The sequence below is a fragment of the Corvus hawaiiensis genome, unplaced genomic scaffold (genome assembly GCF_020740725.1).
Source record: "Corvus hawaiiensis isolate bCorHaw1 unplaced genomic scaffold, bCorHaw1.pri.cur scaffold_269_ctg1, whole genome shotgun sequence".
In the NCBI taxonomy this organism is placed as follows: domain Eukaryota; kingdom Metazoa; phylum Chordata; class Aves; order Passeriformes; family Corvidae; genus Corvus; species Corvus hawaiiensis.
This window is the reverse complement of record NW_025963331.1, coordinates 14,287-29,039: the sequence shown is the minus strand read 5'-3', so window position 1 is coordinate 29,039 and position 14,753 is coordinate 14,287. Positions and strand designations below refer to the sequence as shown.

General features: G+C 59.1%; 1 protein-coding gene across 1 annotated transcript in view; it reads right to left on the bottom strand.

The window, feature by feature from the left end:
• Nucleotides 1-12,084, bottom strand: part of LOC125320892 (transcription factor RelB homolog) — a 28,088-nt gene extending 16,004 nt beyond the window's left edge. Inside the window, exons 1-4 of the mRNA XM_048293311.1 lie at nt 11,668-12,084; nt 11,373-11,426; nt 9,865-9,873; nt 7,593-7,969 (exon numbers count right to left, since the gene is read on the bottom strand). Of these exons, the coding sequence (XP_048149268.1) occupies nt 7,593-7,969; nt 9,865-9,873; nt 11,373-11,426; nt 11,668-11,683 (456 nt within the window). The 5' untranslated portion in view covers nt 11,684-12,084. The remainder of the gene's footprint in view (nt 1-7,592; nt 7,970-9,864; nt 9,874-11,372; nt 11,427-11,667) is intronic.
• Nucleotides 12,085-14,753: the final 2,669 nt, after the last annotated feature.

The window sequence follows — 14,753 nt, the reverse complement described above, 5'->3', positions numbered from 1 at the left end:
ATGGAAATTGTGGAGAACAGGATGGAAATCATGGAAAAGAGGATGGAAAATGAGGAGAAGAGGATGGAAATCGTGGAAAAGGGATGGGAATCAGGGAAAAGGGATGGAAATCGGGGAAAAAAGAAGGGGAATCATGGAAAAGAGAATGAAAAATGAGGAAAAGAGGACGGAAATCATGGAAAAGGGATGGGAATCATGGAAAAGAGAAGGGAAATCATGGAAAAGAAGACGGAAATAGCGGAGAAGAGGATGGAAATCATGGGAAAGGGATGGAAATCATGGGAAAGGGATGGAAATCAGGAAAAAGGGATGGAAATCGTGGAAAAAAGAAGGGAAATCATGGAAAACAGGATGGAAATCATGGAAAACAGGATGGAAATCGGGGAAAAGAGGATGGAAAATGAGGAAAAGAGGACGGAAATCGTGGAAAAGGGATGGGAATCGAGGAAAAGAAGATGGGAACCATGGAAAAGGGATGGGAATGAGGGGGGAAAAGAAGGGGAATTGTGGAAAAGAGAATGGAAATAATGGAAAAGAGGATGGAAATCGTGGAAAAGAGGATGGAAAATGAGAAAATGGACAGAAATCATGGAAAAGGGATGGAAATTGGGGAAAAGAGGATGGAAATCATGGAAAAGGGATGGAAATTGGGGAAAAGAGGATGGAAATCGTGGAAAAGGGATGGAAATGAGGGAAAAGGGATGGAAAATGAGGGGGAAAAGAAGGGAAATCATGGAAAAGAGGACGGAAATCGTGGCAAAGGGATGGGAATCGAGGAAAAGAGGATGGAAATTGTGGAAAAGGGATGGGAATCCCGAAATCCATCCCGAAACTGCCCAAAACTCCCTAAATCCACTCCCGAAATCCATCCCCAAACTGCCCGAAACTGCCCAAAACCGCCCAGATCCACCCCAAAACTCCCTAAATCCATCCCAAAACTCCCGAAATCCATCCCAAAACTCCCGAAATCCATCCCAAAACTCCCGAAATCCATCCCGAAACTGCCCGAATCTCCCAAAATCCATCCTGAAACTGCCCAAATCCATCCCAAAACTGCCTGAAACTCCCTAAATCCATCCTGAAACTCCCCAAACTCCCTAAATCCATCCCAAAACTGCCCGAAACTCCCTAAATCCATCCTGAAACTTCGTAAATCCACCCTGAAACTCCCGAAATCCATCCCAAAACTGCCCAAAACTCCCTAACTCCATCCTGAAACTGTCCGAAACTCCCGAAATCCATCCCGAATCTCCCGAAATCCATCCCAAAACTGCCTGAAACTCCCCGAATCCATCCCAAAACTCCCTAAATCCATCCTGAAACTCCCTAAATCCATCCCGAAACTGCCCAAATCCATCCCCAAACTCCCCAAATCCATCCCAAAACTGCCTGAAACTCCCTAAATCCATCCTGAAACTCCCTAAATCCACCCCAAAACTGCCCTAAACTCCCTAAATCCATCCCAAACCTCCCGAAATCCATCTCAAATCTCCCGAAATCCATCCCGAAACTCCCTAAATCCACCCCAAAACTGCCCTAAACTCCCTAAATCCATCCCAAACCTCCCGAAATCCATCTCGAATCTCCCGAAATCCATCCCGAAACTGCCCGAAACTCACCAAAATCCATCCCGAAACTGCCCGAATCTCCCAAAATCCATCCCAAAACTGCCCAAATCCATCCCAAAACTGCCTGAAACTCCCATAATCCATCCCGAATCTCCCGAAATCCATCCCAAACCTCCCGAAATCCATCCCAAAACTGCCTGAAACTCCCCAAACCCACCCCAAACCCGCCCAAGCCCAGCCCCAGCCCCCATCCCGCGCCATTCCCGCTTTCCCAGCGCCTTTTCCCGGCTCCCACCTCGATGCTGGGCAGGCTCTTGGCGGCCTCGGTGCTGTTTTCCCCCAGGATGCTCCCGGCGCATCCCAAAACTCCCCAATTTATCCCAAACCACCCCAAAACTGCCCAAACCACCCCAAAAACTGCCCGAAACTCCCGAAATCCATCCCGAATCTCCCTAAACCCATCCCAAAACTGCCTGAAACTCCCCAAAACCGCCCAGATCCACCCCAAAACTCCCTAAATCCACCCTGAAACTCCCGAAATCCATCCCAAAACTGCCCGAAACTCCCTAACTCCATCCTGAAACTGTCCGAAACTCCCTAAATCCATCCCGAATCTCCCGAAATCCATCCCAAAACTGCCTGAAACTCCCCGAATCCATCCCAAAACTCCCTAAATCCATCCCAAAACTGCCCAAATCCATCCCAAAACTCCCAAAATCCATCCCAAAACTGCCCGAATCTCCCGAAATCCATCCCAAAACTGCCCAAAACTCCCGAAATCCACCCCAAAACTCCCCAAATCCATCCTGAAACTCCCGAAATCCATCCCAAAACTCCCGAAATCCATCCCGAATCTTCCTAAATCCATCCCAAATCCACCCCAAGCCCCCCCCCGCCCAAGCCCCAGCCCCCATCCCGCGCCATTCCCGCTTTCCCAGCGCCTTTTCCCGGCTCCCACCTCGATGCTGGGCAGGCTCTTGGCGGCCTCGGTGCTGTTTTCCCCCAGGATGCTCCCGGCGCATCCCAAAACTCCCCAATTTATCCCAAACCACCCCAAAACTGCCCAAACCACCCCAAAAACTGCCCGAAACTCCCGAAATCCATCCCGAATCTCCCTAAACCCATCCCAAAACTGCCTGAAACTCCCCAAAACCGCCCAGATCCACCCTAAAACTCCCTAAATCCACCCTGAAACTCCCGAAATCCATCCCAAAACTGCCCGAAACTCCCTAACTCCATCCTGAAACTGTCCGAAACTCCCTAAATCCATCCCGAATCTCCCGAAATCCATCCCAAAACTGCCTGAAACTCCCCGAATCCATCCCAAAACTCCCTAAATCCATCCCCAAACTCCCCAAATCCATCCCAAAACTGCCTGAAACTCCCTAAATCCATCCTGAAACTCCCTAAATCCACCCCAAAACTGCCCTAAACTCCCTAAATCCATCCCAAACCTCCCGAAATCCATCTCGAATCTCCCGAAATCCATCCCGAAACTCCCTAAATCCACCCCAAAACTGCCCTAAACTCCCTAAATCCATCCCAAACCTCCCGAAATCCATCTCGAATCTCCCGAAATCCATCCCGAAACTGCCCGAAACTCACCAAATCCATCCCGAAACTGCCCGAATCTCCCAAAATCCATCCCAAAACTGCCCTAAACTCCCTAAATCCATCCCAAACCTCCCGAAATCCATCTCGAATCTCCCGAAATCCATCCCGAAACTGCCCGAAACTCACCAAAATCCATCCCGAAACTGCCCGAATCTCCCAAAATCCATCCCAAAACTGCCCAAATCCATCCCAAAACTGCCTGAAACTCCCATAATCCATCCCGAATCTCCCGAAATCCATCCCAAACCTCCCGAAATCCATCCCAAAACTGCCTGAAACTCCCCAAACCCACCCCAAACCCGCCCAAGCCCAGCCCCGGCCCCCATCCCGCGCCATTCCCGCTTTCCCAGCGCCTTTTCCCGGCTCCCACCTCGATGCTGGGCAGGCTCTTGGCGGCCTCGGTGCTGTTTTCCCCCAGGATGCTCCCGGCGCATCCCAAAACTCCCCAATTTATCCCAAACCACCCCAAAACTGCCCAAACCACCCCAAAAACTGCCCGAAACTCCCGAAATCCATCCCGAATCTCCCTAAACCCATCCCAAAACTGCCTGAAACTCCCCAAAACCGCCCAGATCCACCCCAAAACTCCCTAAATCCACCCTGAAACTCCCGAAATCCATCCCAAAACTGCCCGAAACTCCCTAACTCCATCCTGAAACTGTCCGAAACTCCCTAAATCCATCCCGAATCTCCCGAAATCCATCCCAAAACTGCCTGAAACTCCCCGAATCCATCCCAAAACTCCCTAAATCCATCCCCAAACTCCCCAAATCCATCCCAAAACTGCCTGAAACTCCCTAAATCCATCCTGAAACTCCCTAAATCCACCCCAAAACTGCCCTAAACTCCCTAAATCCATCCCAAACCTCCCGAAATCCATCTCGAATCTCCCGAAATCCATCCCGAAACTCCCTAAATCCACCCCAAAACTGCCCTAAACTCCCTAAATCCATCCCAAACCTCCCGAAATCCATCTCGAATCTCCCGAAATCCATCCCGAAACTGCCCGAAACTCACCAAATCCATCCCGAAACTGCCCGAATCTCCCAAAATCCATCCCAAAACTGCCCTAAACTCCCTAAATCCATCCCAAACCTCCCGAAATCCATCTCGAATCTCCCGAAATCCATCCCGAAACTGCCCGAAACTCACCAAAATCCATCCCGAAACTGCCCGAATCTCCCAAAATCCATCCCAAAACTGCCCAAATCCATCCCAAAACTGCCTGAAACTCCCATAATCCATCCCGAATCTCCCGAAATCCATCCCAAACCTCCCGAAATCCATCCCAAAACTGCCTGAAACTCCCCAAACCCACCCCAAACCCGCCCAAGCCCAGCCCCGGCCCCCATCCCGCGCCATTCCCGCTTTCCCAGCGCCTTTTCCCGGCTCCCACCTCGATGCTGGGCAGGCTCTTGGCGGCCTCGGTGCTGTTTTCCCCCAGGATGCTCCCGGCGCATCCCAAAACTCCCCAATTTATCCCAAACCACCCCAAAACTGCCCAAACCACCCCAAAAACTGCCCGAAACTCCCGAAATCCATCCCGAATCTCCCTAAACCCATCCCAAAACTGCCTGAAACTCCCCAAAACCGCCCAGATCCACCCCAAAACTCCCTAAATCCACCCTGAAACTCCCGAAATCCATCCCAAAACTGCCCGAAACTCCCTAACTCCATCCTGAAACTGTCCGAAACTCCCTAAATCCATCCCGAATCTCCCGAAATCCATCCCAAAACTGCCTGAAACTCCCCGAATCCATCCCAAAACTCCCTAAATCCATCCCAAAACTGCCCAAATCCATCCCAAAACTCCCAAAATCCATCCCAAAACTGCCCGAATCTCCCGAAATCCATCCCAAAACTGCCCAAAACTCCCGAAATCCACCCCAAAACTCCCCAAATCCATCCTGAAACTCCCGAAATCCATCCCAAAACTCCCGAAATCCATCCCGAATCTTCCTAAATCCATCCCAAATCCACCCCAAGCCCCCCCCCGCCCAAGCCCCAGCCCCCATCCCGCGCCATTCCCGCTTTCCCAGCGCCTTTTCCCGGCTCCCACCTCGATGCTGGGCAGGCTCTTGGCGGCCTCGGTGCTGTTTTCCCCCAGGATGCTCCCGGCGCATCCCAAAACTCCCCAATTTATCCCAAACCACCCCAAAACTGCCCAAACCACCCCAAAAACTGCCCGAAACTCCCGAAATCCATCCCAAATCTCCCTAAACCCATCCCAAAACTGCCTGAAACTCCCCAAAACCGCCCAGATCCACCCTAAAACTCCCTAAATCCACCCTGAAACTCCCGAAATCCATCCCAAAACTGCCCGAAACTCCCTAACTCCATCCTGAAACTGTCCGAAACTCCCTAAATCCATCCCGAATCTCCCGAAATCCATCCCAAAACTGCCTGAAACTCCCCGAATCCATCCCAAAACTCCCTAAATCCATCCCCAAACTCCCCAAATCCATCCCAAAACTGCCTGAAACTCCCTAAATCCATCCTGAAACTCCCTAAATCCACCCCAAAACTGCCCTAAACTCCCTAAATCCATCCCAAACCTCCCGAAATCCATCTCGAATCTCCCGAAATCCATCCCGAAACTCCCTAAATCCACCCCAAAACTGCCCTAAACTCCCTAAATCCATCCCAAACCTCCCGAAATCCATCTCGAATCTCCCGAAATCCATCCCGAAACTGCCCGAAACTCACCAAATCCATCCCGAAACTGCCCGAATCTCCCAAAATCCATCCCAAAACTGCCCTAAACTCCCTAAATCCATCCCAAACCTCCCGAAATCCATCTCGAATCTCCCGAAATCCATCCCGAAACTGCCCGAAACTCACCAAAATCCATCCCGAAACTGCCCGAATCTCCCAAAATCCATCCCAAAACTGCCCAAATCCATCCCAAAACTGCCTGAAACTCCCATAATCCATCCCGAATCTCCCGAAATCCATCCCAAACCTCCCGAAATCCATCCCAAAACTGCCTGAAACTCCCCAAACCCACCCCAAACCCGCCCAAGCCCAGCCCCGGCCCCCATCCCGCGCCATTCCCGCTTTCCCAGCGCCTTTTCCCGGCTCCCACCTCGATGCTGGGCAGGCTCTTGGCGGCCTCGGTGCTGTTTTCCCCCAGGATGCTCCCGGCGCATCCCAAAACTCCCCAATTTATCCCAAACCACCCCAAAACTGCCCAAACCACCCCAAAAACTGCCCGAAACTCCCGAAATCCATCCCGAATCTCCCTAAACCCATCCCAAAACTGCCTGAAACTCCCCAAAACCGCCCAGATCCACCCCAAAACTCCCTAAATCCACCCTGAAACTCCCGAAATCCATCCCAAAACTGCCCGAAACTCCCTAACTCCATCCTGAAACTGTCCGAAACTCCCTAAATCCATCCCGAATCTCCCGAAATCCATCCCAAAACTGCCTGAAACTCCCCGAATCCATCCCAAAACTCCCTAAATCCATCCCAAAACTGCCCAAATCCATCCCAAAACTCCCAAAATCCATCCCAAAACTGCCCGAATCTCCCGAAATCCATCCCAAAACTGCCCAAAACTCCCGAAATCCACCCCAAAACTCCCCAAATCCATCCTGAAACTCCCGAAATCCATCCCAAAACTCCCGAAATCCATCCCGAATCTTCCTAAATCCATCCCAAATCCACCCCAAGCCCCCCCCGCCCAAGCCCCAGCCCCCATCCCGCGCCATTCCCGCTTTCCCAGCGCCTTTTCCCGGCTCCCACCTCGATGCTGGGCAGGCTCTTGGCGGCCTCGGTGCTGTTTTCCCCCAGGATGCTCCCGGCGGATCCCAAAACTCCCCAATTTATCCCAAACCACCCCAAAACTGCCCAAACCACCCCAAAAACTGCCCGAAACTCCCGAAATCCATCCCGAATCTCCCTAAACCCATCCCAAAACTGCCTGAAACTCCCCAAAACCGCCCAGATCCACCCCAAAACTCCCTAAATCCACCCTGAAACTCCCGAAATCCATCCCAAAACTGCCCGAAACTCCCTAACTCCATCCTGAAACTGTCCGAAACTCCCTAAATCCATCCCGAATCTCCCGAAATCCATCCCAAAACTGCCTGAAACTCCCCGAATCCATCCCAAAACTCCCTAAATCCATCCCAAAACTGCCCAAATCCATCCCAAAACTCCCAAAATCCATCCCAAAACTGCCCGAATCTCCCGAAATCCATCCCAAAACTGCCCAAAACTCCCGAAATCCACCCCAAAACTCCCCAAATCCATCCTGAAACTCCCGAAATCCATCCCAAAACTCCCGAAATCCATCCCGAATCTTCCTAAATCCATCCCAAACCATCCCAACCCCCCCCCCAAGCCCAGCCCCAGCCCCCATCCCGCGCCATTCCCGCTTTCCCAGCGCCTTTTCCCGGCTCCCACCTCGATGCTGGGCAGGCTCTTGGCGGCCTCGGTGCTGTTTTCCCCCAGGATGCTCCCGGCGGATCTTCCCTCGCACTCGTAGCGGAACCTCATCCCGCGCTGCTTCGGCTGCTCCGTGATCACCAGGCGCGGCTTTTCCCTCTTTTCCAGCTTCTCCCGCTTTTCCAGCGCCGTTCCCGGCGTTTGGCACCACCGCGAGCCCGGCGACAGCGAGAGCTCCCGCAGGGTCTGAGCCAGGCGGGCGCTCCCGGATTCCCGGGAATCCGCCGAGCCCGAGGGGTCGGAGCCGCGCGGGATCAGCTTGGGAAGGGATTTGGGAATGCTGGGAGGCGGCTCGGGCTGGAAGCCGTCCTCCTTCATCACCTCTTCCAGGATTTCTGCCGGGAAAAGCGGGAATTTCGGTGGGGGGGGGGGGGGGGATCCCGGATTTAGGAAGGGGTTCTGAGGGTGTTCCGGGGGGAATCGGGGGTTTGGGAGGGAATTCTGGGGCTGGTCCAGGCCCGGATCCCGAATCTGGGGGTGAATTCCAGCCGAAATCCCAAATCTGGGAATGAATTCCAGCCCAGATCCTGAATCCGGGAGGGATTTAAAACCCAGATCCCAAATCTGGGGGTGAATTCCGGCTGAAATTCCGAATCTGGGGATGAATTCCAGCTGAAATCCCAAATCTGGGAATGAATTCCAGCCCAGATCCCAAACCTGGGATGGATTTAAAACCCAGATTCCAAATCTGGGAATGAATTCCAGCCGAAATTCCAAATCTGGGAACGAATTCCAGCCGAAATTCCGAATCTGGGAATGAATTCCAGCCCAGATCCCAAACCTGGGATGGATTTAAAACCCAGATCCCAAATCCGGGAATGAATTCCAGCCGAAATCCCAAATCCGGGAATGAATTCCAGCCGAAATCCCAAACCTGGGATGGATTCCCAGCCCAGATCCCAAATCTGGGAATGAATTCCAGCCGAAATTCCAAATGTGGGGACGAATTCCAGCCCAGATCCTGAATCTGGGAGGGATTTAAAACCCAGATCCCGAATCTAGGAGTGAATTCCAGCCGAAATCCCAAACCTGGGAGGGATTCCCAGCCCAGATCCCAAATCTGGGAACGAATTCCAGCCGAAATTCCAAATCTGGGGATGAATTCCAGCCCAGATCCCAAATCTGGGAGCGATTTTAAACCCGGATCCCAAATCTGGGAATGAATTCCAGCCGAAATTCCAAATCTGGGATGGATTCCAGCCGAAATCCCAAATCCAGGAGGGATTCCCAGCCCAGATCCCGAATCTGGGAATGAATTCCAGCTGAAATCCCAAATCCAGGAGGGATTTAAAAACCAGATCCCAAATCCGGGAATGAATTCCAGCCGAAATCCCAAACCTGGGATGGATTCCCAGCCCAGATCCTGAATCCGGGAGGGATTTAAAACCCAGATCCCGAATCTGGGAATGAATTCCAGCTGAAATCCCAAATCCGGGAAGGATTCCCATCCCAGATCCCAAATCCAGGAGGGATTTAAAACCCAGATCCCGAATCTGGGAATGAATTCCAGCTGAAATCCCAAATCCGGGAAGGATTCCCATCCCAGATCCCAAATCCAGGAGGGATCCCCGTCCCCGATCCCAAATCCCAAATCCAGGAGGAATTCCCATCCCCGATCCCAAATCCCAAACTCAGGAGGGATCCCCGTCCCCGATCCCAAATCTGGGAGGGATTCCCATCCCAAATCCCAAATCCGAGAGGGATTCCCATCCCAAATCCCAAATCCAGGAGGGATCCCCGTCCCAGATCCCAAATCCCGGAGCGATCCCAGATCTCCCCGTCCCTCCCGCTCCATCCCCCGCCCCAATTCCCGCCTGGATCCGCTTTGGGATGAGGTCCCGGATTCCTGAATTCCCGAATTCCCGGATTCCCAAATTCCCGGACTCCCGGATTCCCAAATCCCCGGATTCCCAAACTCCCGAATTCCCGGATTCCCGAACTCCCAGACTCCCAAATTCCCGGATTCCCAAATTCCCAAATTCCCCGACTCCCGAATTCCTGAATTCCCGAATTCCCGGACTCCTGAGTTCCCAAATTCCCGGATTCCCGGATTCCCAGATTCCTGAACTCCCGAATTCCCGAATTCCCGGACTCCCAGACTCCCAAACTCCCGGATTCCCAGACTCCCGAGTTCCCGGATTCCCGGATTCCCCGAATCCTTCTCGCGGTTCCAGGATCCCGAACTTCCCGGGAAACGGCGAAAATTCCGAATCCCGCGGGTTCCACTCACCCAAATCATCTGGAAAAAGGGAAAAAACGGCGCCGTGAGGGGCTCGGGGCCACCGGGAACGGGAACGGGACAGCGGGAACGGGAACGGGACACCGGGAACGGGGGAGGGGACACCGAGAACGGGGGAGGGGACACCGGGAACGGGGGAGGGGACACCGAGAACGGGGGAGGGGACAGCGGGAACGGGAACGGGACACCGGGAACGGGACAGCGGGACCGGGGGAGGGGACAGCGGGATGGGGGAGGGGACACCGGGATGGGGGAGGGGACACCGGGACACAGGGAACGGGACAGCGGGAACGGGACACCGGGATGGGGGAGGGGCCACCGGGAACGGGAACGGGACACCGGGATGGGGGAGAGGGGACACCGGGAAGGGGAACGGGACAGCGGGACACCGGGAACGGGACACCGAGAACGAGACAGCAGGAACGGGAACGGGACAGCGGGATGGGGGAAGGGGGCACCGGGAACGGGACACCGAGAACGAGACACCGGGAACGGGACAGCGGGACACCGGGATGGGGGAGGGGACACCGGGGAGGGGACACCGGGAACGGGACAGCGGGACAGCGGGAAGGGGAACGGGACACCGGGATGCGGGAGGGGACACCGGGATGAGGGAGGGGACACCGGGATGAGGGAGGGGACACCGGGAACGGGAACGGGACACCGGGACAGCGGGAACGGGACACCGGGATGGGGGAGAGGGGACACCGGGAACGGGAACGGGACACCGGGAAGGGGAACGGGACAGTGGGACACCGGGAACGGGACAGCGGGACACCGGGAAGGGGAACGGGACACCGGGACCAGGAGGGGACACCGGGATGGGGGAGGGGACACCGGGACCGGGAACGGGACACCGGGATGGGGGAGAGGGGCACCGGGATAGGGGAGGGGACACCGGGAACGGGACAGCGGGAACGGGACACCGGGATGGGGGAGGGGACACCGGGGAGGGGACACCGGGAACGGGAACGGGACAGCGGGAACGGGGGAGGGGACACCGGGAACAGGAACGGGACACCGGGATGGGGGAGAGGGGACACCGGGAAGGGGAACGGGACACCGGGATGGGGGAGAGGGGCACCGGGAACGGGAACGGGACACCGGGATGGGGGAGAGGGGCACCGGGATAGGGGAGGGGACACCGGGAACGGGACAGCGGGAACGGGACACCGGGATGGGGGAGGGGACACCGGGGAGGGGACACCGGGAACGGGAACGGGACAGCGGGAACGGGGGAGGGGACACCGGGAACAGGAACGGGACAGCGGGAACGGGACACCGGGATGGGGGAGGGGCCACCGGGAACGGGACACCGGGACCAGGAGGGGGGACACTGGGAACGGGAGGGGACAGCGGGAACGGGAGGGGACACCGGGACAGCGGGATGGGGGACAGCGGGATGGGAGAGGGACAGCAGGACCGGGAGGGGACAGCGGGATGGGAGACGGATACCGGGACCGGGAGCGGACACCGGGCCCGGGACAGCGGGACTTTACCTGTCCCCGGTGCTCCGTGAGCCATCGCCAGCCCGGGGTCCTGCACGGCGGCTCCTGCCGGGACACGGCACCGGGAGCGCGGCATCAGCACCGGCATCGCCACCCCCGGAAGGAAATCGGGCCATTCCCAGCACCGGGACGGGACCGTGACACCCCCCGGGACCGCCCCAAGCGCCGGTGCCCTCCCGTTATCCCCCCGTTACCCCCCGTTATGCCCCCGTTACCCCCGGGGGGTCCCGGTTGTGCCACTGGGGGGGATCCCCGGTTCCGCTCCCCCCCCCGGGGCCGCGCTCACCGAGCGGCAGCGCCATGGCCCGGTGCCGGTTCCGGTGCGGGCCCCGGTGCGGGGCCCGGAGGTGCCGGTGCGGGTCCCGGTCCCGGTGCGGGGCCCGGAGGTGCCGGTGCGGGTCCCGGTGCTGGTTCCGGTGCGGGGCCCAGAGGTGCCGGTGCGGGTCCCGGTCCCGGTTCGGGGCCTGGAGGTGCCGGTGCCGCTCCCGGTGCGGGGCCTAGAGGTGTCGGTGCCGCTCCCGGTGCGGGTCACGGTTCGGGTCCCGGTGCCGCTCCCGGTTCCGCTCCCGGTGCGGGTCCCTGTGCCGGTCCCGGTTCCGCTCCCGGTGCGGGTCTCGGTGCCGCTCCCGGTACCGGTCCCGGTTCGGGGCCCGGTCCCGGAGGTGCCGGTGCCGCTCCCGCCGCCGCCCCCCGAGGCCGCGCCGCCGCCGGACCTGGAAATCCCCGCGCGGGCCGCGCCGCCATTGGCTGAGAGCGCCGTGACGTCACCGCCGGGGGCGCGGTCGGGGAAACCCCCACCGGGAGCGCACCGCGCCGCCATTGGCTGGGCGCGCCAGTGACGTCACTAAGGGAACACCCCCAAAAGCGCGCGCGGGAGGGGCGGGGCGCGCTGCTATTGGCTGAGCGCGGATGAGGGGGCGGAGCGGGGAACCCCCCCTCCCGCCGGGGGCGTGCCGCGCTGCTATTGGTAGGCGCTCTTGTGACATCACGAAAAGGGGCGTGGCTCAGCGCTTTCCCCGCCCCTCGCGGGGGTCACGTGGGCGCTGCCCCTCCCTCCCCCGGAAGTCTCGCGAGAGCGGCGCGAGAGGAGGCGCAGCAAAGATGGCGGCGCCGGGCACGGAGGCGGCGGCGGGGCCGGGACCGGGCCCGGGGCAGGTCCGGGAGGGAACGGCCGCGAGCGGGGCCCGGCGGGGCGGGAACGGGCACCGGGAGAGGGAATGGGGCGGGAATGGGGACGGAGAAAGTCACGGGGAGAGAGGGAAGAGCGGGCAGCGGGGCAGGGAATGGGGGACGGGAACCGGGAGCAGGGAGCGAAACCGGGGAGAGCGGTGAGGGAGCGGGAGCGGGAGCGGGAGCGGGAGCGGGGGGAAGGGACCGGTGTGGGGACGGGAACGGGGACAGAGGAGCGGGGCTGGGACTGGGATAAGGTCCTGGAGCGAGCGGGAACAGGGACAGAGAAGCGGGACCGGGACCGGGACAGAACCGGGACCGGGGGCAGGGAACGGGACCGGGAAAGGGACAGGGGACCGGGAAAGGGAACGGGACCGGGAGCGGGACAGGGATCAGGGTCAGAGACCGGGATTGGGACTGGAACCGGGGACGGGGGTGGGGGAAGGGAGCGGGAGCGGGGCAGGGACCGGGACCGGGACGGGGTCCGGGACCAAAGCCGGGGATGGGGACCGGCACCGGGACCGGGACAGAACCGGGAGCAGGGATCAGGGTCAGAGACCGGGATTGGGACTGGAACCGGGGACGGGGGTGGGGGAAGGGAGCGGGACCGGAATCGGGAACCGGGATCGGGACGGGGACCCCGAAAAGGGACTGGGATGGGGCCGGGGAGCGGGGAGGGAGCGGGAAGGGCCGGTGGCGGTGCCGGTACCGATGGGCAGTGCCGGTACCGGTGGTGGTGCTGACCAGAGCAGCTGGTGCCGGTGCTGCCGGGCGGTGCCGGTGCTGGTTCTGGTCCCGGTTCCGCTGCTGGTCCCGGTCCCGGTTCTGGTCCCGGTGCTGCTTCCCGTGCTGGTCCCAGTTCCGGTGCTGCCGGGTGGTCCCAGTGCTGGTCCAGTGCCGGTTCTGGTCCCGGTTCCGGTGCTGATGAGTGGTCCCAGTGCTGGTCCCGGTGCCGGGGCTGCTGGGCAGTCCCGGTTCTGGTCCCGGTGCTGCTTCCCGTGCTGGTCCCAGTTCCGGTGCTGACGGGTGGTCCCGGTGCTGGTCCCGGTGCCGGTGCTGGTCTGGTGCCGGTTCTGGTCCCGGTTCCGGTGCTGACGGGCAGTCCCGGTGCTGGTCCCAGTGCTGGTCCCGGTGCCGGTTCCGGTGCTGCCGGGTGGTCCTGGTGCTGGTCCCAGTGCTGGTTCCGGTGCTGCCGGGCGGTCCCGGTGCTGGTCCCGGTTCTGGTTCCGGTTCTGGTGCTGCCGGGTGGTCCCGGTGCCGGTTCTGGTTCCGGTTCCGGTGCTGCCGGGCAGTCCCGGTGCCGGTCCCGGTTCCGGTGCCGGTCCCGGTTCGGTTCCGGTGGTGACGGGCGGTGCCGCAGGTGACGAGCAACGGCAGCGCGGGCGGCGGCGAGGCGGAGGCGGAGGCGGAGGCGGCGCGGGCGCAGCAGCAGCAGCAGCAGCAGCCGGGGCCCAACGCGTGGCAGGTGATCAAAGGCGTCCTGCTCAGGTGAGCACCGAGCCAACGGGGCGGGAACGGGAATGGGAATGGGAGGGGAGCAGGAGAGGGATGGGATCGGGGTCGGGATGGGAGCAGGGTCGGGATGGGATCAGGATGGGAGTGGGAGCGGGATGGGATTGGGATTGGGATGGGAGCAGGGTTGGGATGGGATCAGGATGGGATCGGGGTTGGGATGGGATTGGGATGGGGATGGCAGCAGGGTCGGGATGGGATCAGGATGGGAGTGGGAGTAGGATGGGATCGGGGTCGGGATGGGATTGGGATTGGGATGGGAGCAGGGTCAGGATGGGATCAGGATCAGGATGGGATCAGGATGGGGTGGGAATGGCAGCAGGGTCGGGATGGGAGCGGGATGGGATCGGGGTCGGGATGGGATCGGGGTCAGGATGGGATCGGGTTCGGGATGGGATCAGGATCAGGATGGGATCAGGATGGGGTGGGAATGGCAGCAGGGTCGGGATGGGATCAGGATGGGATCGGGGTCGGGATGGGATCGGGGTCGGGATGGGATCGGGGTCGGGATGGGATCAGGATCAGGATGGGATCAGGATGGGGTGGGAATGGCAGCAGGGTCGGGATGGGATCAGGATGGGATCGGGGTCAGGATGGGATCAGGATCAGGATGGGATCAGGATGGGGTGGGAATGGCAGCAGGGTCGGGATGGGATCAGGATGGGATCGGGGTCGGGATGGGATCGGGGT